General features: G+C 38.8%; 1 protein-coding gene across 2 annotated transcripts in view; it reads right to left on the reverse strand.

The window, feature by feature from the left end:
• Nucleotides 1–24,412, reverse strand: part of SLC4A4 (solute carrier family 4 member 4) — a 266,399-nt gene that overhangs the window by 154,668 nt on the left and 87,319 nt on the right. For both annotated transcript variants that reach the window (XM_032843239.1, XM_032843305.1), the window contains exons 3-5: nucleotides 22,215–22,350; nucleotides 13,148–13,308; nucleotides 6,274–6,453 (exon numbers count right to left, since the gene is read on the reverse strand). In XM_032843239.1, coding sequence (XP_032699130.1) covers nucleotides 6,274–6,453; nucleotides 13,148–13,308; nucleotides 22,215–22,350 — 477 coding nt within the window. The remainder of the gene's footprint in view (nucleotides 1–6,273; nucleotides 6,454–13,147; nucleotides 13,309–22,214; nucleotides 22,351–24,412) is intronic.

Genomic DNA, 24,412 nt, shown 5'->3' on the forward strand with positions numbered 1-24,412 from the left:
ATGTGCTGTTGGATTTGGGAAAGAGCTGGTTGTATGCAGAAAAGCACCTGGGAAGAGGACTCTCATTTTAAGGTGATGTGAGCCTGAGAAACAAAATGTCGACTGACCCGTCTCAGAACTGGAGAAACATGACGGCCTGCTTCAAAGGAACAGAACCTCTGAGGAAAGTTAAATAAATGCCTGCCTTACCCATTGATTCAGGGACCAGGTCTGAATTCAAGGGTACAGGGAAAGGGGGGCTACGAAGTAGAACAACCCAACCAGAAACAATTGGGATAAACCAGAATCCAAAACCCAGACAAAAAGCGAAGAATTTCTAAAGGGACCGAGAAAGCTGCCAAACCTGGCGGTGGTCCGGGCCAGATCTTCCGCGTGCCAGTATCTAGGCAGCTTGATCTAACAGCCAAACCAAATAGCTTGCATACGCCTAATCTCAAATCAGATCCAAAGCAACAAGAGCCTAGCTAATCCCACTTATATTGCAATGGGGCCGAGAATTACTGTTAACAAAAAAAAAAATTGATTTCTTTCCATTGTCTGTTCTTTGTTGCTAACCACAGTCTCTAGAACTGCAGGTAACAGCACGAGAGGACACTTTTTTAAACATCTAAAGGTGCTGTGTTCTTCTGTCAGAAGAAGCAGTGTGAGAGGCAGCGAGGAAGCAGCAGCGGCCTGGGAAGCAACAGTGAAGAGAGGAGTCCAGGGAGAAAGTAAGTGATGGCACCAAGGGGTGGGAGCAAGCAGATCACAGTTCTCACATCTGACAGGAAAAAAAAAAAAAAAAGTGGCAAACTGAAGAGAAAATCCAGAGGCTCAATGAGGAACAAGCCCTCGATCTCTCTCAGTATCAAGGCCACAGCGCAGACAAGAAAAAACATGGAGGAAGCAGCGTGAGGCGCCAGAGCCAGCAGCCCTAGTCCTGGAGCTGCCACCTTGTCCTACCCCTCACCTACCTGCTAGAGCAGCTTTAGCAGGTCTTGGATTCTCAGTATGGTTTAGGGTTTCCCTGACAGTCATTTAGCAAAGAGTAAAATGAATGAGGGAGAAAGACTCTTTGTAAGGGACTGTGATGGGAAAGAGCTTCCTTCTCTCTTACATCCCATTTGGGATTAGCTACCAATACCAAAGGGCAGAGGAGATAACTCAGCACTGTATCCATGGGTCTCTTCCCAAATAATAAGCTACAGAGCAAGTATCATTCCAGAAACCGCTCTTACTCAATATGATTTTTTTTTCCTTAATTGTACTTTGTGGAGTAATTGTTTGATTACTATGTGCCAGTCACCACTTTAAACATTTTACATATATTATCTCATTTAATTTTCATTATCTCTGTTTTACAGACAGGGAACTACATACTAAAATACCTTTCTAACTTTTTATTTAAAAAAAAAAAAACTAAAGAAAAATGGGGTCATGAAATTGGATTGGGAAAAAAATGAAATTCATAGTCTAGGTTTAACTGGATAACCAAAGTCACTTTAGGAAAGGGCATGTGCATTTACAGACAATGGAGGGTAAGGAACAGGTTTCTATGATAGTCTAGGGATAAAAAAAAATGAAGACGCTGGGGGCGGGGGGAAGGGAGGGAGAACAGGGACAAACTGATAATGGCATTGACCAAATTTCCACAAAGGTGGTGCAAGCTGAATACACGAATTAAGGTACCTAGTTGGTCTTCGTCCTTAAGTCAGGTCTCATTCACCTCCTATAAGCTTAGACACCACACTTTAAAAGTATCCATTTAAATGGTAAGTGATGTTTTTTTAAAAATCAGATCATTCTACAAACCATGATTCTTTAAGACAGTGATCAGGTAACCTTGTCAAAAACATCACACTAAATACTTTGAATACATGCCAATTAAGTATAAACTTTATTTTTACTTTCTAATAAAGAGCAAATGAAATACATCTTACTTGATTTTCAAATACTATCAAGGAATGTTCCTAGGCTTACTGGTTATTCTTTCATAGTAAACTATAATAATATAGATTTTCTAAGTATCTCAAACCAAATTATTAAGTAGAGCTATATGAAATTGCTGACAGTCACCTTTATTTTACCTACAAAATGGCAATTTCATATGGCTCAAGCTAAAGTAATAGTAAGAAAAAGAGTGGGTGAAGGGAAATCTAGCACCAGAGGAAATGAAAACCTAACACTAACCCCACAGAAATACCTCAATTAATAAACTATGAAATTACAGCACTTGCCTAAAATTTAGTACCTGGAAGACATGTCCATCAGAACTCACAGATGTCTCAGACAAGTACTAATTTCACAATAATTAACACCTTGGAAGCTAGCCTGATTCTTTCCTGATTTATTACAAATAAAAATGTTTTCCAGTTCTTTTTAAAAACACTAAATTATCTTAAACACAAAGCTACATCGGGACCCTAAAAAATAAGAGTTAATCTCTAGCTATGGAGAGACAGTAGTGGGCTGTTAGTGGGTGTACTGCTAAATGTTTGAGAAAACCAGCTCTTCAGGGAAAAGGCATGTGTATGCTCACGAGCACTTCTATGTGTAGTAATTTTTATTGATATAAAGGACAGGCAGCACATATACAAGTAATAATAATATATATAATACTCTATTGTAAATTACATATAGTCAGTTGATTCTTTGTTAGTTTTTATCAAACTCTTCCAGCAATAGCCAACTTATGGTTGCAACTGGCAACCAAACACAGTTGCAACTCAATATCCTTGTTGAGCATCCATTATCATATATGTTAACAAGTAGGACAAAAGTGAAACAATGAAGACCTATGTCAGACTTCACTCATTCCTCAATGATGTGGGTGACTCCTTTGCTAAACCTGCATAATAGTTTTTGAAAACCGGGCCAAACATTTACAGGATGCTTTGTGTTCTTTGCATTTTAAAAGCTGTTTTGGACTGAATGTTTGTATCCTCCCAATATTCCTATGTTGAAACCCTAACTCTCCCATCCAATGTGATAGTAGGTGGTGGGGCTTTTGGGAGGAACTTAGGTCATGAGGACAGAGCCTTCATGAATGCAATTAATGCCCTTATGAAAGGAGAGAAGAGAAAGAGGGTAGATTTCCCTCTGCCATGTGAAGATACAATGAAAAGACATCCATCTACAAGCCAGGAAGAGGGTCCTCATCAAGAAGCAAATCTGTGGCACACTGATCTTGGACTTCCCTTGTGACTCCAGAACTATGAAAAATAAATGCCTGTTGTTTAAGCCACCCAGTCTATGGTAATTTGTTAAGAGCTCAAGCTGACTAGGCAATGGCCATAGACACTACACACTTAAATTTAATCCACACTATTAACATTTTCTCCATCACTCTGTAAAGCCTACAGACAAGTGACAAAACAATAAATCAGGTCCTGATTTGAATTTGCTGACTTCTATAGTGTAAGTGCCACCACCATCAAGTTACCAAAATGAAGTCACTGATCACAGAGTTGGGAAGAAGGTGACTAATTGAACACCATTTTGTTGTATTTCCACCATACAAACACAATAGATGTTAACAACACAAAGAGTGTAAACTCCAGTACAGTGCAATAAAATAAATAGGAAATGATGAATTTTGAGAAATTACCTTTGTTTTTAATATCATTATTTAATGGTATGTGTACATAATTTAAATTTTAATGGTAGCTGTGTTTAAACAACTGGTTTACAAAATTCCTGATTGGCTGTTGTGAGTAGACAGAACTAGCTCCAGCATACCACTCGGAAATGAAAAAAATTCCAATTCTAAAGTATCTCCATAAATTTCAGCTATTAATTGCACTGTAGCTATCATAACTAAAGCAAACAACATCTATTTTCTCACCTACAATAGAAGACTGAAGTAACTAAGTTTATCTAGTTTTTATATGGGGTTACAGTATTAGAATCTAACTCCAACATCAACAGATGTAAGATTCTCATTTATTAAAACAGTAGCCACAGCTACGTAGTTGTTTTAGAAATTTATTCTAACGACATTTCATAGTTGTTAAAGATAATCAAATTAAACCCTAACTTATAAAAATAACTGTATAAACTTTCAAGTTAAGAAAAAGCACTTTTAGAAAACCCAAAATTTGCCGTCTGATAATTTATAACAATGCACCTTAGAGGTACATGAAAGTCATTACTATAGAATCTCTCAATGTCAAGTCTTGCCTCTGGATATTTAAAAGGAGTTAGGTAACACAAAGGCCAATAATAACATGTTTAAAAAGGCTAATCATGTTCCACGCGTCAGGGTGTAAGCTCATCAGCTGAAGAGCTGGAAAGGAAGAACTGATTGTGATCCCTATTTGCTTTCCGCCCAGCATATATAACATTTCACAAGCGAAAGGTGAATGACAAAGGCAATTTCAACTTCGCTCTGAAGTACAAAGATCTGATAGGATAAAAGATTGGATGATGGATGATATCAACGTATCAGTTGTATTCCACATCCCAATACTTTCTCCTAAAACACAAAATACTGGCCTCAAGATCCACTTGTTCTTAATTTCTACTCTGTCTCCACTTTATGAAAAGGGAACTCAGACCAGACTGGTAGAAGGCACCCTCATTCTGCCATATTCATTCCACTTCTCTTTGCAAATACAGCAATACTTGAATTTGCAAATATAGCAATACTTGAAAACAATGCACTTTCTTTCTTCTTTAATGGTAAGTACCAACTTCAGGATAAAAAAAAAATTAATCTCCGAATCATGGAATTTCATTTAAATGAAGAAGAGGATAAGAAAAAAAATACATGAAAGACAAGACTTTTACTTTAGTTGCCATAATTTTAAAAACAGGGCCCCTTTTAAAATGAAGTATTTGTGACATCAGTTATAACCCATTGTTCATCCCATAACATTTCCAGCCAATAAGCTCTTCAAAAATATAACTGAAAAACAAGAAAGAAGGAAGCAAAAGACATACACAAAAAATAAAACATTTCCAGTCAGCAGCAATATGCCAGGTAATAATAGCAACTATAGTAAGAATAGTCTAGATTAGATTCTTCTTTTTGTGACTGTTTTATATAAAGAGCACTTCTGATTAAAGTACTTATTTATAATTTGTTTTGCTTTTTAAAAAATTTATGGTAGCAGTTAAATCAATGTATAAGTCATTCAATAAAACTGAACCTTTCATTTGGTTCTACTTAATGACTGGACACTCATTAAGAAAGTACAATAATAAAATGGTTCAAAAATACACCAGAGAAAGTTTACTAACAGTAAACTCTCTTCCAGCCAACCATTAGTTTTAATATAAAGTCAGAAAATTCAATTTCCAGAAATGGAGTGGCTAAGTTAGAATTCAGTTTATACCATTCATTTAGTCCACATTTCCCATGGCAAAATACTTTACCCTATTCTGAAAGTACAGATGAAGACAATGAATTAGATGCTCCCTTATCTACTCATTTCTCTTAGTACTAAAAAAGATCAAGGTGGGATGAGAGAGACCTGGTTCTACCAGCCCCATGTTTAGCAACGCTTTCTGTATGCTTTTATCTTCCATACTTCCTGGAAATAAACTTCTCCCCTTCTCAGATTATACACAACCATGAAATGTATTTGAAACAAAGACAATGATACAAAAGATAGATACTTTATAGAAAACTCTGCTGAATGCAACAGAGTATAAATACACACAGAACCTTTCCTACTACTATACAATGGGGTAGTATCCCACGTTGAATAATTATTCTCACATCTAACCATCATTATCATATAACAGAAGAGCATATGATCCTTTTTCTTTTTTTTTTGTAGGCTTAGACTTTATTAAGTAATAAATGTAATACTGAGCTTTACTTGGATAAATAATGAGTTATAGAGTAGACACCATCTCACATACCTAGCAAACCCTTTATGATACTAGAATTCAGAGCATTTATCGTATCTCAATCTGTCCTCCTAATTCTGACACACCCACAAGTCAAAAGCATGTTCCTTGATATACTCAAAAATCTCTGAGTTTGATGACTCATCTGAAATGTTCGGTTGTTTCACCACAGTGGTAGTACCAGACCATCTCAATCAGACTAGACGTATACAGGAGCGAACCAGGCATCTTGACATCTGCAGCCTTAGCAACTGCTGGAATCTTTCCAACAGGACCGCAGACCTGCCCAGCTGGATAAAAGTCTCATTAGGAAATGGCTGTGGCATATAAATTTGAGGAAGGAACATGGATCGGGGTAGCAAGGACAAATGACGCGAGATGGAGTAAGGGTGAGAGAGAAAGGGAGGAGAACCGAGCAGCTGTTTGGCCTGGCATTACCATTATCAGGGCTGGTAAACATCCGACTCGCACTGGAGACTGTCTTCCCAATGTCAGCCAGGGACCGAAGGTTAGATTTCTTGGTTTGATGCCGGTGCCTCCGGAGCAAAGTGTAGGTCACCTTATCCTTAAGGTCAGGTTTCAATAGACCTGTCTCAATCTGATGGTCAACAATCATCTCTGATACAAAAACAAAGCAAAACAAAAACAAAAAGCAAAAGTCAGTCACAAGATCATAAAGTTAAACTTTTTACCCCAACTTTACAGATATTATCCTCAAACTTACGATCAACACAGTATTTCCCAAATTTCCAACTTCTATCTTTGTATGGGGGTAAAGATACGGGACACAGAGATTCTGGTGTTAATGAGAAAGTTATAAATACTCCAACTACAAATTTTAGGTTTGGAGAGGAAGAATCATCTTGTCCTTTTTTTCAATCGCAGCTAATAGTGAATTCACATTAATCACATTCTTCTATGAGTAACACAGTAAGTCAGTAATTTACATTTTCTCAATTAAGCAAAAAAAAAGAAAGATTAAAAAATTTCATGTACTCTATCATAGCAAATGTGCCAGAAATATAAATGATAAAAGAAAAACTTGAAAAGAATATGCAAAATTTAATGTAGTGACAATACTGATTTTTTAGATCTAGTTTCCCAAATTCTTCTGTAATGATGTATTTTCCTTAAAACAAAACAAAGGAAAAGAAAAGAATACTGTTCCCCATATCAGGTTATTTGAACACCAATTAATCCAATGAAAGACTAAACTACAAAACTATGCCTTCATCTTTTCTAAAAAGGGAGGCTGTTCTTGTTTGGATCCAACAAAAGCCTTTTCAATATATTCCATTAATCATTTTAAAAATAAACTCACCAGAATTTAATATAAAATTTTAGTCTTACCACAAAAAAGTTATAATTTCTATTCGTTCTTGTTTTTAGAACGGCTTTAATTGGAAAAGATAACCGTGTTTCATAGAAATTGCTCCATGGGTGGCTCTGCTGAAGGACACGTTTTACTCTAAAAGAAGAAATCCTCTTTCTCACAAGTCAGCATGTCGACAGGATGGCAGAAATGTAGCCTGGCACATCCTTCTCTGATGTCACACGACAGGTCGACGTTTCCTCTGTCCAGAACAGGGTTCAGGCAGAATCATCACAGAACCCACACAAGATATGCAGGTGGCGTGGAGCTCTTGTCCCCGGCACAGAACCAGAGCAATGAGCAGATTCCACGCCCACCTTTTCAGGTACATGAGTGCATCTAGCACACCTCAAAACTCTCTTCCTGGCAAAGCTCCCAGTATACAGAAGTGGAGATGAGAGGGGCATCTGCTCAGGTGTTAAGGTTCCAACTCTTGATTTCAGCTCAGGTCATGATCTCAGGGTCCTGGGACCAAGCCCTGTGTCAGGCTCCGTGCTCAGCATGGCACCTGCTTGAGATTCTTACCCTCTCCCGCTGCCCTCCCCACTCCCCTCTCATGCTCTCTCTCTCAAGTAAATAAATCTTTTTTTAAAAGGGGAGATAAGAACAAAAGCTTCTCTTATAAAGTCTGATGAAAAAAGTGATGGGAGCTGGCAGGATAACAACATCTCCTAAGAGAAGTTAGAGATGTTCCGCGGGCTCCGCTGGGGCAGACCTGTATCTCGAGGAAGCCCATCTTAATAGGAAGCCCCCGAAGAAATGGCCTGACAGCCTACAGCTAGACACGGACGACATCCATGGTACACAGTCAGCTACTTGGCAACCAAACAGAGGCTGAATCCAGGATTTTCCATCACACGTCTTACACAGAGGCCATAAATGTCACCTAACACTGGGCCACTTGGTGGGAAGCTTGGGCAAGGCGGGGAGTTTCTCCCATAGGAATGTTTTGGTTTGAGAGTGGCCTTTAACTCTGTGTTTAACTGCACAAACCCTTCTCAGTGAAACTCTTAGAACTGATCCTATAATTACAGCTAACCCTCTGCTCCACAGTAAAATAATTAGGTGCTACTCCTCTCCTTTCCCTTGAAGTCTTGTTCAGTGTGGAAGTCCATTTCACGGAAGAGCCATAAAAATAAACAAACAGCCCCAGCATATCTGCAGCACGAGTTATCAAGCTCCTGCTCTAATTCCAGGGTTGTGGATTAAAGTGCTCCTTATCTAGCCTTCCTGGCAGGGCCTCCCACTATGCTTGCCCTCCCTTGTAATCTCAAGCCTACCCGTGCATAGGCACAGCAGGCCCTCTGGTACTAATGCCTGGAAATCACCAGTTAGAACAGGTTGACATCTGTGTGGCTCACGCCCTTCATTAAGTTTCCATAAAACGGCCCACATTACAGCGATCTTTTTAAGCAAAAACTATAAAACCTTTCAAGGAAAGTGGGGGCAGTAACATTTCACAGTTACACTGAAATTAAGCCTTTAGTGTTCAAAATCCCACAAACACTACCAATTGTGAGAGAACGTGCCAACTGTATATGAGAGCAGAGCCGGAAGAAACCTTAGGAAACACCAAGTTTGCAACCTCTTGTGCAGATGGGAAGAGAGAGGGTGAGAAAGGCACAACCCCCCAAGTAGAACCCCATTTTCTGACTCACAGTTTACATCTTTTTCCATATCACAAAGTGTTTTTCTTTATTGAAAAAAGCTCTAGACTAAAAAAAAAAAAAAAATTTAATATATCCAGAGCTTCTATAAGCCAACAAACAAAATGGTGTTCATGCAACAAAAAAATGGCCCAAAGTGACAAACATTTTGGAAATACAAGGCCCAAGAAAGATTAAACTTCAGACTAACGAAGGCAATTTTAAAAATTATATAAATATCACCAATTATGAGATTTTATAAATCTATCAAAGTAGCAAAAGGAAAACAAGCAATCCACAGTGATGTGAAGGGGGGGTGTCATAGGGAACCACATATGACAAGAGCAGTAATAACTAGCATAACGTTTCTTGAGGGCCACTTGGCAAATCATGTAAACAAAACCCTTTAATATGTGCAAACTCTCTGGATATTTCAGCATTAGAAATCTACACTAAAAAAATACGCAACTTCACCCAAGTATAACAAAAATGTTCACTTCTATTCTTTTTTTTTAATTAACATATAATGTATTATTAGCCCCAGGGGTACAGGTCTGTGAATCGTCAGGTTTACACACTTCACAGCACTCACCATAGCACATACCCTCCCCAATGTCCATAACCCAGCCACCCTCTCCCTCCCTCCTCACTCCCCAGCAACCCTCAGTTTGTTTTGTGAGATTAAGAGTGTCTTACGGTATTCTTTAAAATAAAAACTTGAAGACAAATGCCCAATACTAAATATTTTGCAGATATCAAAATGATGTTTACATTTGTATTTAATCACATGGAAAGAAATTCATCTTAAGTTTTTAAGTTAAAAAGGTCAAATTAAAGTGTTATAGTATGATCCCATTTATAAAATAAATTTCATATGTGTAAACAGTGATGTACAGAAAAACTGCTGTGAATGATGGTATTTTGATTTTTGTGTGTTCTTTTTTTCTGGATTATTTTAAAATGAACATGTATTAGTTTTGTGATAAAAAATAAATACATTGCCATTTTGAAACTATAAAAGGTGTTAAAAGGAAGAAACAACATGACTAACACATCTGCCAACATGCACAGTTAAGGAATACCTTTAAATATAAAAATGAGAACTCCAAAAACAGAGCTACATTTTCCCAATCCATTTCCCAGCATAATAAAATACCTGAAATGGCCTATCATTTTTTTAACTAAGGAGGCCAGGAAAATTCGCACGTACTTGCCTTCTTATGTGAATGACACTCTTTAATTGTAGGGTTATAATGATGATAGTAATAATCAAGCTATTAAAATAATCCATGAAAATGTTGTTTTATCTTTTAATCACTTTAAAAACAAATTTTTTTAGTAGCCTTCAAAAGGGGTTCTCCATGAAGAAAACAAGGAGATGTCCTGAGGAGAGTCAGAAGGAGGCGGTATGTAAGATGAGCGGCACACCTGCTTCAACAGTCACGTGGGGACGGCTCTGCACCTGCAGAGGGAGGCTGCCTCTCGGGCCCTGAGAAGGAGTAGCAGGTGTAATGCAACGCAAGAGAAAAACCATGCTCCTGTTTGTTTGTATAATCATCACACCCACTATTTTTTTTTCTTCTCTTTCGTGGAAGTAAAAATGGGATGGAGGGGGAGATGCACCTTAGAGATTCTCAACTCCAAATTTCAGCATGATGCCAAACAAAACAACCACTTCAGCCTCTGCTAGAAAAGGATTTTTTAATAAGCAAATAAACAATGACAATAATTATTTTTTCTATCATTTAAAATGAAATTAGGGGGTTTTTTTCCTCCAGGTGTTTTAACCCTCTACAAGGCTTTGATTCTTTGAGGATTATTAAATATTTTTTTTAGACAATTACATTCTTTCAAACATGTTCTCTCCACTCCTGCAAGTCTGATCCCTCCCACCCTCCCTCCCTCCCTCCCTTCCTTCCTTCCTTCTGCTTCTAATGTGTGTTATTTGCCTCTGAATTGTTTTTCTCTATTATCAGATTCAGAATGAGAGCGATGGTACTTCAAAGGGACCTGGTGGTATCTGATTTTTAAATATAATGCCAATTTTTAAAAGTAAAGAGACGGTGCTTAGAGAAAAAGTCCACAACTGGTAATACAAAGCAGTGAAAAATGAAAGCAACAACTTAACATGCTTAATGAACCTTTCTTAAACCTAGTAACCAGAACCTCTTTCTTTGGCCATTGGCTAACAAGGCTCCAGTACAATGTGGGATTCTCTCTTCTAGTGCATGGAAAAGGTCAGTCAATTGCTGATGAGCAGAAGCTCCTTCAGAGGGCTCTTGCTGGTACTAAAGACCCAAAAGGCAGTTGTACAGAAAAGCCCAAGTCCTCCTTTCTTATATTGGGACATTTTTAGTGACCCTTAAACTACAATACACATTCTCTCCTGAGATTGTCTACGTGTTGCCCACTCACAACTTTAATTTCCATTTTACCCAGCATTCACGAATACCGACTTCTTTCTTCAACTTGTCTAATTTCAGACATCTCTGCTCCAGATTAGTTCTTAAAGTCTAAACACACACAAATTGCAATTCTCACTCAAAAAAACTGGATGGATTTTTGCTAACCATGATATTTTTTTTGAGTAACAATCTCCCCTGAAGTAAAATAAATCACTCAGAAAACCATCCCTTCTGTCTGCTTCTGTCTTTGTGGATGGGCTCATCTTCTCTGGGCACAAGAATATGTCCAAATATCCATTTTCAGCCTCACTTGCCTTGTCAAATATGAAAAACTCTACATAGAGATTATTCCCTATATTATCTTCTAACTATGTGGATGCGGTTTGTACACTTACCCCATTTACAAAGTGACAGATTTGCAAACCTAATTCCAGGGCCCAGAACAACGTCTGGCACATTGCAGAAGCTCTTGCACCACTGCTGAATCCGTGTATGAACTAATTAATTCTGTCCACCGAGTTTCTTCCCGTTAGCCCTTTCCTCTTCTGCACTTGTACCTTAAGCAGCTCAGGTTCATGAAAAGTGTAGGACTTCTTTGCAAATGGAACTAACAAGCTCTCTGAACAAGAATCAGATGCATATACATCAGAAAGATACATGCCTCGTTTGACAACTAATCTTTTCCTCCCATACAAATGCTATCGCTTTCTCACTGTAAAACACACACACACACACACACACACACACGTGGAAACGTCATAGGCAAGCCTTTTGGCTACAGATATTCAAAGAAATTTTGTAGTAAGTCTGAAATCACACAAGAATTTTACACTGGCCACTTTCTAGGGGGCCACAATCCACAACCTGTTCCCCATAATCCCAAAGGAGGTACCCTGCAGATGAAAGTGTAGTCATCCATGTAAGTCCAGTGGTCATCTAGCTAATAAATTTTCCTAGGAATGCCAAACAGAACCTCTGCACTTCTTTTTGAGAAAAACCTGATCTTCACACCTGGATCTGAAGGATAATAAGGCAGATTAGGCCAGGCTTTTGTCAGAAAATGAAAACAATGACTGCTGTTTGGGAGGTAGTAACGTATGCCCCAGATGCTCAATGTGGTGAGTTAACATTCACTACACGACACTAATTGCAAATGGTACCAATGCAGCCCTGCACCATGAGGTTCAGGGACTCAGTGGTGGTTATATAACTGACACTCAGCACCAATGTGACATGACTGAGTCACCAACCCATAAGGTTCTGCTGGCTCCTTGCCCCACACAACGTTCCTTCCGTACAGTTAAAGGATTCTGACTTCCACCTACAAAGGCAGCCCCAAGCCAGCAATTAGATGATTTCCCTTCTTACGCAGGATTGAAGCCCTATTTTACAGATGATAAAACTGAGGCCCAGAGAAGCTCAGTGCAATGTCCAAGGTCGGAATCCTCGAAATCTAGTCTTCAGTCCCCCATTCAATGTAACCAAGGATGGGTGATATTGACCTTATCCTAATAAGTTTAGGAGGTGAATGCAAATCTGGACATATACATTATGATTCCCAATAAAAATAACATGAGAAATTAAAAGCAATAGAGAGAAGACCAAGAAACAAAAACTGGATGGAAACATGTCAAAATGTTAACAATGGCTACAGAGGTATGATGGATGATTTTTTTCATTTTCTTCTCAATATTTGTCTGTATATTCCAAATCTTCTGCAATAAACCTTACTTGTCTTATAATATAAAAAAGAGCAAAAATAAGTGTTATAGGATATTCAACTCTGCTTACACTAGAAGCCATCGGCTTGAATGGAGATAGTTCATCTACCATAGATAGTTAGGTAAAGCTAAAAAAAAAATGATAAAAACTTAAAACAACATACTTACCCACCAACTGTGGGAGAGAAGACGCCTCTCTGTCAAGCATGATAGATCCTTTCTCCATACATGTCCTCAGCTCAAATAAGCTGTGAAGGGACAATGTGGCCACATGGGGCTTGCTCCATCTTTCCCCACCCTGTTCCACTTTTTCTTCAAACTTAATCCACCTAGGAACATGAGATTAATGAACAGCAATTAAAAGTACTCCAACCTCCTCTAGAAATAGCTACATCAACCCCTCCATCTCCACCCCCACCAGCAAGCACTTCCAAAATGTCTCCTTTTGTGAAGTCTTAAAAGCTTATTATAACTCTAATTGCATTACCTTTATAAATACACCAAACAGAGTCACTAGACTCTCCTTCCCCTGGTATTAGAGAGAAAGAAAATAAACCAAAAGGATCCGAAGCATCCTTGGTTTTATATCTGTCTATATGTAACCATGAAATCCCCGAAGATGATTATTTTGCTAAATTTTTTAAAATAACATGGGAAAAATGTGCATTTTAAAATTCTCCATGAAACCCCACACTGTGTAAAAATAACCACCATTGTGAGAATTCTGTTGTGACTTCACAAGACAAGTTTATGTAAGTTGAAATATCAGTTACGAACCAATATTTATCTTAATTATTTGAAAAACCTGGTGTATGACATGGTCAGATTAATGTAAAATTCCCCTTTAACGCTTAAAGAGGTCCAGCACTTGCAGCTATGTCTTACTCTCTACTTCCCAGCTGACACATGTTCCCTTCTCACTGAGATTATAATGGAACCTTTACCCTTCAAGTCTGGCTCCACATGTGTTTAAACATACACAAGTTCAATGAACAACACATCTATCCGATAATAGATCTCCTATTAATCTTAGCAATGGAACAAATAGCCCACTTTCATAGTTTTTTTCTTTCTAAGATTCCTAGATGTTTCAATAACTTTGCAATATAGAGCATTTTTTAAAAAGTTTAATGGAAATGAAAACAAAACACATTTGACAGTCTTTATATCTCACTTGTTGCAGATATTTTCTACACTGCTCAAGGAAAACACGAATGCATCATCATTTTGCTATTCATTGTGACCCAAAGAAAAATGCTTCTTTCTCTCCCTTCAAACCGTCTGAGAGATATTGAAAAAGATGCAGAGGGGGTTAAAAAATTGTTTTCCTACGTTCTTCACCCAAAGGTTTAATGATTTAAAAATGTTTTCCTAGAAAAAGCTAAACGCTCACCTAGCTCACTAAAGATGAGAACAAAGGGCAGAGATCAGAGGAAGCTCTACATAAGGTATTATTTATAGACTGCTCACCACCCACAGAGGAGGCAAAAAAAAAAAAAAAATTAGTAGAACCAGGAGTGAAAACAGATCAAGAGATCAGCCATAGAGTCAAAGAAAATTCAGAATTTTAATGAAGCTCAATACTCTTGTGACTATTTAAGCCATATCCAAAGCCTCTGCCTGCACTCCTCACAGAAGCCTCTTCTAGCCAGGGCATTCCCACATGTCAATGATCCCCTTATCTCCAAACTCACCCTCAACTCCCAGACCCTCTTCCTTTCCTCTGTATCCCCCTAAAAGGTAAACAATGGAGATTTTTACATACTCTCCTCACAAGTTAAAAAGCCCACATCACCACCAAAGTTGTAAAACTTCAGAACTGGACCTTGTTTCTCTCTATAAAAGTAGAAACATCCCAAAAGAGAATAAAAAGACCCTTAATATTCATATGATTGTGTAATTAAATTAGTAGTTCTTCACTTTGGCTATTATTAGTCCCCCAGAAATAGAAAGGGAAGAAAAATGACAATTTTATGTCATACTCTTAGGGAATTCTATGGATTTGCCAAAAGAAGATAAAAGGTAACTGGAGTTATTTCAAGAGTAATCATTTTACAGCATTGATTTCACTGATTAACTTCAGGTATATCATCATTTCATGCTTGCTCACACAATCTTAAACCATGTTTGCTGATAACTATTACATACATTATAATCACATTTTTCTTTCAAAGAATTTTGGAGGGGGGCTTGGGGGATGGGTGAAATGGGTGATGGGATTAAGGAGGGCACTTGTGATGAGCACCAGCTGTTGTAGGAAGTGTTGAATCACTATACTGCACACCTGAAACTAATACAACACTGTATATTGACTAACTGGAATTAAAATCAAAGCTTAAAGTAAAATAAAATAAATTTGAAGAGTATTTTTACTGAAGTAAGTAATTGACATAAAATAACCTACTAGTTTCAGGTATACATCATAGTGAATCATATTTATACTTGATGTTATAATTTATTACTCAAGATAAGACTCTAGCATATTAAAATATTCTACAGTACATAAAACCATGTCAGGATTACATATAAGGATGTTATCTATAAAGAGTCTAGTGACTCCTTGTTTTTATTCCTGAGAGAATTCTTAATAGCTGAGGGATAGAATCTTAGGTCATAGGATTCAAACCCAAGATAAATAATAAAAACCAGCTAGAAAGTCAGTAAAGGGAGTATTTTACACAGCTTTCACTTCCCCCTTATTTCTACTGAATGAGTCCCCCCTTCCTGTCAGTTGCCATAAATCTGCATCGCCAAATACATATATATGTGACAGCGGCTCTTTTCTGCCATCATTCTCAACTGTCCAAACTATGTAAGTTTAATAAAATTTTCTTTAAAAAAAAAAGGGTAGGGGTAGTGATGTACTATATATTGGTCTAATTGAATTTAAGTAAATAAGAAGGGGTAAGGCACCCTGGTGGCTCAGTTGGTTAAGCCTCCAACTCTTGGTTTCAGCTCAGGTCATGATCTCAAGGTCGTGAGATTGAGCCCTGTGTCGCTGCTCTCAGTGGGGAGTCTGCTTCTCTCCCTCTCCCTCTGCCCCTCCCCCAACTTGTGTTTTCTCTCTCTCTCTCTCTAATAAATAAATCTTTAAAAAGACAAAAAGGAGCAAAATGACTTCATTCTCTTATGACCAATCATTAGCTTCATTCCTCCCCACAGTCTGCATTGTAGGCAACCTGACTAGACTTAAATATGACTTTAAACAGGTTTTAACAGTACATTTAGAAATCATAAATCCCAACCAGCTTGGATTTATGGAATAGCATTACTCACCCTCCTGGAATATACCAGCCCTTTAGGTCAAGATTTAATCATAAAGGAATGCAAATGTAAAATCTCAAAACTAGCCAGGTTCTTAGAATCTACATTCCTAAGGGATAAGCATTATCTCATAGTTCAGTTTAGCATCTATTTCACTTTGAGGTTAGTAAATATTGAATGTTGTGATGATGTCATATCATAGCACAGCTAACAACATAAGGGAAAGTCTGGGATAATGGCTATTAAATTCCTTTAAAATGCATTGCTCTGATTTCAAGGAACAGAGTATACTTCCAACATATGCTTTCAGACATAAAGTAATGGTTTGCCCATTTAAGCAGATTGTTTGCATGCAGTTTCATTCCAGAAACTATACATGCTATGTCTATCCTCCTCACATATCAAGGACAAATTTGAAAAAAACCTGAAAACTACTCAGTTCAAATCAGAACCCATTAAAGAAAAGGCTAAGGCAAAGGTACCAAAGTTCAGTCTACCCGAGTGCCAACAAATTTGTTAAGGTGCCTTAGAACCATGTAATTACATTAAAAAAAAAAAAAACAGACATTTTTACTGTGAAATGTACTATAAGCTACTTTCTACCCTTCATGGTGACAATGAATAACAATATAATTGCAATAAGTTTCCTACTTTTCCTTTTGTTTTGGTACTTGACATGTTATAGGAAAATTAATTTCAGAAGTTAGCTTTTTAAATGCTTGCAAATACAAAACTGTTGTAAGCTTGGAGGAAGAGTTTATTAGGTAAAGTTTATTTCAAGGTCTTAGAAGAAGAAGAAAGTACACTGCAGTTTAATGCTCCCTGAGTGACTGCCAACCAAACAGCATTTCACTCGTTTATTGAAGAAATAGAAGGCCCACTGGGAGTCACTGAATTTTGCAACTTTCCAATCATATGATTAAATATAATTAAGAAAAGACAAGACCTCTAACTGAAAAACAAGCCAATTTTACAGTGGAAAATAGATATGACCTTTGCCCTAGAATATAATCCAACTATATAAGACTATTAAAATAATAAATTTCTTGCTAACTAATAAGTGCCTCATTACATAAGATAAGCCAATGCTAGTATGTATCTGGGATAAATTATGTTTTTAAGAAAAACTCTCAAATTTCTAGATCAACTGTGAAATTTACTGCAAAGCAGTATATGTGACTCCTATAATTACACAGATGATTAGACTCCTTTTCCTTCAGCCTTTTTCTTACAGAAGAAATAAACTTGTTCTGAAATGGAATGTTCCAAAGTAATCCAGTAGAGAAAAGACAGAGAAGTCGGTGGAGATTGGGAAAAGAGCAATCTCTCTCCGAATTCCCAGGGTAAGCACGCATGTCTGTGCTTGGCGGTCATGCCCTGGAATCAGGTTTTCCAGAAGCAGGCTGGGTCATTCTGCCAAGCAGAAACACAAATGGGTGTTCATTTGTGCTGTCCCACTGGAACTAAAACATCAATACCCTTTTCCTTTGCTGGCCGGTTGTTGTGTTGAAACTTGTGACAATTTTCCTTTTTACCCAGGTTTGGCAACAAAAACTAAACCACATTGGGGGACTGACCTTTAACATATATTCTTCTAACAGTGAAGTCCAACATTACTCATCTATTATTCACTGAAGGAAAACTGAAAGCCAATAATCATTTTTACAGAGACTTCACTGTCTCAAAGAAATAAAGAGCTTGGGGGGGGTGGTGTAGCAGTAGCCCTTCTTCTTGGCTTTGGGCCAACAACAAAGCTGGACCATGACTTATCCTTTCACCAGTTCATGTCATAAACCTATTAGCTAATGCCTTGCCACCTAGAAATTCTTAACAAGGAGGACAAAGCTTCCTCACTAATACCAATTACTCCCTTATAGTTACTGCTACGTTACTAAATGTCAGCATTCAAATAACCTAACACTCAGGAATACTCTTTAAAAAAAAAAAAAATAAAAGAGTATTCTCTGCATTCCACTGATCAAATACTCTACTCAGGTCTAATCATTCTCTCCTTTGCACAGTCTTCAATTTGTGCTTTATGCTGGAAAAGCCAATAAAAATCCAAAGTTCTAATTTGTAGGAAAGGGAAAAGCAAGGGAAAGATGTGAAAAAAGGGGGTGGTAGAGTTGGCTGAACTTGAGACTTCATATAAATAAAGACTTCCCTTGTTCATAGTTTTACATGACTACTGTGCCTTCCAAGACTTAAATCAGGATAATTTTCCTACTATTGAAACCATTCTATTTATTTTTTGAGACATAGAGCTTAACCTGAACTTCATGACTAGAAATGAAACTACAGTAATGCTGGGAATCAATGGAGGATATTTTTGGTCAAATCAAATCATCTGCTACCTAAAAAGTACAGAACATTAAAAGGGGTAGTACTGTGTTCTGTGGGGGTGTGGGCTCCCAGTATATATTACATTAAGCTAGAGAAGGCTAGTGGGTTAGTTCTCTATGGAATAAAATTCTATAAATTTGGGTTTTCACAGAAAAGCAAAGATCTCAATTTTATCTCAGCCAGAAAAATAGTCATAGCACATTTTCATATAAAAATGAAACCCTTCTTAGTACTAAACTTTTATTAGTCTGATAGGTTTGAGAGTTTTTAATGGTGGGGGGGCCTATCATCTCTGGAAACCAGACATCATAAATGGCAGTCAGACATCACTGCAAAAACATCCTGAAATGGGGTATGTTGTAGGGAGCTAGAGATTAGTAAAACTCTGAGTCACTTCTGGAGGCACAATCACCTTCCAACCTTCCAACAGGATTTAGGTGAAGCTAATTTCTCGACCATGGACAGTGTGCCAGGTAGTTAGAGGCAATAGAGATATAACAATGAACAAAACAACTAAAAATCCCTGCTCTCATGGAGTTTTAATTTTACTGGGAAGAGAAAATAACAAGATATGCACTATGCTAAATGGTGATAAGCGCCAAGGAAAACACAATGGAAGATAGAGGTTAGAGAGTTTTGGGGGACTTTTTTTACTTTAGATGCGACAGTCACTGAGAAAGTAATATTTGAAAAAAGACTGAAGAAGGTGAGAAAATGAGCCATGCAGATAATTGGGGGGCAGAGTGGGGGAGAGCATTTCAGACAGAGGGAGCAGCAAGTGCAATATCCCTGGCACAGGAGCATGACCGGCCTGTGAGTGAACAAGGGGGAGAAAAGCAGGAGATAAGGTCAAAGAGATCCTGGTGGATTGTTCATGAGGGACGTACGTGCAGATGCAGAGAGATGAACTAATTAGGAAGCTTTTGCAATAATCTGGCAGCTTGGACCTGAATTGTGGCAGTACTGAACGTGAGATGGGATGAGATTCTGAATATCTGAATATTTTTTAGGGTAAAACAAATAGGGTTTACCAATGGGATTGAGTAAGGGGTATAGGGAAAGACAGAAATCAAGGAAAACCCCAGTGTTTCTGGCTTGAGCAACTAGAAGAATGAAGGTGAGTTGTTCATTGTGGTGGGAACACTGCAGGAGGAGAGGACCTGAGGCAGGTAGATAAGAAGCTCAATTTTAGACACGTTATTTTGAGAATTGTATTAGCCATCCAATTATGTGTTTTTGAACATATAAGGAAAGAAGCTTAGCAAGACAACGAACTGCTATTGATAGCATACCATATACCTGTAGATATATAGCTGATAGCATATCACAGTAATAGACAGCATATTGATTAATTAGTTTGAAACTTCAAACACAGGTCCTCTTCTGAGCTTTATCCATGGTGCACTAGGTACCTTGGGTCTGCATTCAACTGTCCATCAGTCAGAAAAAGAAGAATTATCATAAACTCCAGCTTTGGTCAAGGAAAGTATCTAAGAAAGTATGATATTTAGAGCAGCTGTTTCTAAGGCAATCAATTCTCAACTAATCACACTCAACAAATATTACTGAGCACCTATTATGGGCACTGGGAACACAGTTATGAAAGACAGACATGATGGTCCCTGCTTTCAGATGAATTAGTGTAATGAAGGAGACAAAATGAAAATAGTAATATCGCATTTACATTGAATGAAGCGGTAGTAACTGTGGCAAGTCCTATACAGAAGTTATAGAGTATAGCCTGGTGTGAGCATGTTTCTCCCAGACAGCCTCCCCTCTCCCACTGCCAACACATGGCGTACTCCCACCACACATTCTCTCCAACAATTCAGTATCTCAAGGACTAATAACATCACCAAAAATGACACATGTGTTCTCAAGGAAATAAAGTCTTTTTTTTTTTTAAGATTTTATTTATTTGTCAGAGAGAGAGAGGGAGAGAGAGCGAGCACAGGCAGGCAGAATGGCAGGCAGAGGCAGAGGGAGAAGCAGGCTCCCTGCCGAGCAAGGAGCCTGATGTGGGACTCGATCCCAGGACGCTGGGATTATGACCTGAGCCAAAGGCAGCTGCTTAACCAACTGAGCCACCCAGGCATCCCAAGGAAATAAAGTCTTTAAGGATGGTAAAGTATTCAAAATTATCTTCATCGTAAGAAGCTTACATGAAAGTTCTAGTCCATCTCACTCAGTGTTTAATTACCTACACAGTGAACTGTCACTTCTCCACCTTTCGGAGACCAGAGGTCATATGAAATATAGTCCACCTTGGACTGAAAGAAAAAGCAGAAAGCTATATTTGAATTCTACTCTATGAGAGGTACTTGCACAGAATTTCAAGAAGAAAATATGAATCAAAGTAGCACTTCCAGTCACAACCAACTGAACTAGTACACACAGAGGGGTGGAACTTTATTTTTGTTTTTAAAGATTTATTTATTTATTTGACAGACAGAGATCACAAGTAGGCAGAGAGGCAGGCAGAGAGAGGAGGGGAAGCAGGCTCCCCGCTGAGCAGAGAGCCCGATGTGGGGCTCGATCCCAGGACCCTGAGATCATGACCTGAGCCGAAGGCAGAGGCTTAACCCCCTGAGCCACCCAGGCACCCCAGAGGGATGGAACTTTAAAGCTATAAACTGTGCATGAAGTTATGGAGACGCGAGGCAGTATCACCTTCACGGGGCAGAAGAGAACACGCATCTCAGGGAGATGGGTGAGGGCATGAGAGGCCCAGAGCGAAGCAGCCAGTCAGCAGCAAAACCAAGACTAGACCAAATGGCGTGGAGTTTATAACTTAATCCATATGAAGAAAGAAAGAAAAGCTCTGTTATCATGAGATGAATGAAACCTTCGATATTCCCACAGTGCTTAGCAATTTACAAGATATCTCCACAAATATACATATAGATAGGCATGTATATAAATACCTGATATAATTGGACAAATACTAAGTCATACATAAATATATATTACATACCTTGGATTACATACATATATGTGTAGTAGGTATTATTATCCACTTTTTATTGATGAAATCACGAGTCCTGAGACACTGAGTGCTCTGCAGCAAACAGGGGCCAGAATCTGACATTGAACTCGGGTTTCTAAACCCCAAATTCATCTGAAACTTCTACTTGGTTTTGCATACACTTAAAAGAGGATAGGTTTTTCCTTGGAAATAACGGCAAGTTTGTGGGTAAACCCTGTCTTTGCAACCTCCCTCCCAAGTGGGAATGGGTAACAAATCAGAGGTGATTCCACAAGACACCTCGGCAGGTGGAGACTGCAGGCGCACATTTCTAGGCGATCACGTTTGGGTGCCTGCGTTTATCTCTTCAAGATACTTTACTACTAGATCGCATAGGAATGGATGTACTTCTAATTCTTCATGAAGGGTAAAGCTGTAACAACGTGAGTCAGCGTTACCCCTGCTCCAACAGTGAAACAAAGGGTGTCCTGCATCCATATCAGCACAACAGAGAAGAAAAAGAATCCTGTACTCCTTCCCCCAGCCAGCATGATGCTCCTCAGTTCCTCAAAGCGTGGCGGTGAGGGAAAGGAGCTCACAGACAGCCATCCTGCCCCGCGCTCGCTTCCCCGGGTTAGGACCGCTCGGCCAGCCGTGCCTCACCTCGCCGTCTCCTTCCACTCCATCTCCTGCCCGTCCACGGCCAGCAGCTCATCGAGTTCCGTGAAGAGCTGAGGGGGCGCGGGGCTGTCATCCTCCTCGCCCAGGATGAACCGGATTCGTTCGGCGGCAGGAGAGACTGCAGAAGTGAAAATACTGCGGTTAAACACTGGCTGCACCACCCTGAGGAAAGTGTAGCTTCGAGCTCGTCCTCTGTCCCCGAGGCTGTGGGACTTCCCTGGCACGTTCTCTGTGGACATCCTCCTCGCTGAGCCTCCCTTATCTGCAACCTACACACGAAAAAACTCAAAGCCCTTTCTCTGTTCCTTCAGGCCTAAACCGTATCTCAGCTCGCCACCACTGTCCGGGACAGGGCTCCGGGTCTGGGTGGCTTGTGACAAAGAACCTTCAGCCCTCAGAGGAGCTGAGGTCCAACCGAATGACCTTCCCTCCTTCCTCACTTAGGACCCATCCCAAATTATTAGACAGAAACCAGCCTGAGCCAACCACTTTTTCCACACAGTGGGAGGGGCAACAGAGCACCCCAATCCTGAGTTCCCCCAGGCCCTCGCCTCCCGCCAGCCTTCCCTCTGTCCAATGCCTAAAGCTCACGTCCTCACAGGATCCTCATTGCCTGTAACTGGCTGAGGGCAAAGTTGATGAAGGAATATTTAACAAGACGGGGCCTCTTCTTTACATAAGGGCAGTACCCAAAAATGTTTAGTCACACCTCAATGCCCTTGAAAAACAAGCCCAAGTAAAATATTGTACACCTGAGGAAAAATATTTTTTCTGACACACTCAAGCACATAATTGAATGCCCTACTAGCTCCTTTTGACCCTATCTCCTGAAAATCATGTAATGAAAAATTAACTAGGACTTCCCTCAGGTTGTGGGTTATTTTCCCCTTCCTCTTCTTTTTTTTTTGTTGTTGTTGTTGTTGTTGTTGTTTAAGAAAAGGAAAGCATTTGGAAACTGATGATCATATTACAAAACTAAGGCCACAGATACTCTCTACAATCCCTGGGCAAAACCGGGAATGGTATATACACATGAATATAGTCCAGGTACACAGATTTATGTGTCTATGGGTGCGTATATATGTATGTATGTATGCATGTATGTATACACTCATACACAAAAATACACACAAATTGTAAAAATATGTGTACTCAAATGACCTAATAAAACAAGAATATTCCTGGGGCACCTGGGTAGCTCAGTTGTTAAGCGTCTGCCTTTGGCTCAGGTCACGATCCAGGGTCCTGGGATCGAGCCCCGCATCGGGCTCCCTGTTCAGGAGGAAGCCTGTTTCTCCCTCTCCCACTCCCCTGCGTGTGTTCCTGCTCTCTCGTGCTCTCTCTCTCTGTCCAGTAAATAAATAAATAATCTTAAAAAAAAATTTTTTAAAAACAAGAATATTCCTATCATCTGAAAACTACTATAATACAGGACAATATGAAATTCTACAGATCAAAAGATACTACAAACACGTGAAAAATATTCAACCTAACTAGTAATCAAAATTAATTATTAAAATAAAATACAACTTTTACCTAGGAAAATAGAAAATATGTAAAAAAAATCATAATCCCAATGTTGCCACAGATTTAGGACACATGCGCTAGTGCCTCTCAATTTACATCACTGAGAGAAGCCTAAATGGGAACCTCTCTCTGAAGGGAAATTTAGAAGGATATGGAAATGTTTTAAAAGTGTATATATCCTGTGAGCCAGTACTCCTACCACTAGAAAGACATTCATTTCAAAGAAATAATAGCTGTTACTTCAAAGATGGAGGTGACTACTGCAACACTGCTTATCACTGAGAAAAACAGAAGACGACTAAATATCTGAAAAGGAGGACTGGTTAAATATAGAATACCACAACTATTCATTAAATCAGCATGTAGTTATAAAACATGAAGTTGAGATGATCATTTTTGTAGTTATAAAACATGAAGTTGAGATGATCATTTCTGCAGTCAAATGCTCTACCACTGAGCTATACCCCCGAGATTATCATTTCTGACGTATATACAATGCCAAAGGAAAAATAAAGTTGCAAAATCGTTTGAATAAAGTAATCCCACCTTAGTAAAGAAAAAACACACGTATATCCATAAAATTAAGTCTGGAATTGTGGGAAACCCTCACCATGCGGGGTTCCAAGGTGTGTGAATTTCCGTTACTGTCATTG

The sequence above is a fragment of the Lontra canadensis genome, unplaced genomic scaffold, assembly GCF_010015895.1.
Source record: "Lontra canadensis isolate GAN:19392208 unplaced genomic scaffold, GSC_riverotter_1.0 scaffold1, whole genome shotgun sequence".
Classification (NCBI taxonomy): domain Eukaryota; kingdom Metazoa; phylum Chordata; class Mammalia; order Carnivora; family Mustelidae; genus Lontra; species Lontra canadensis.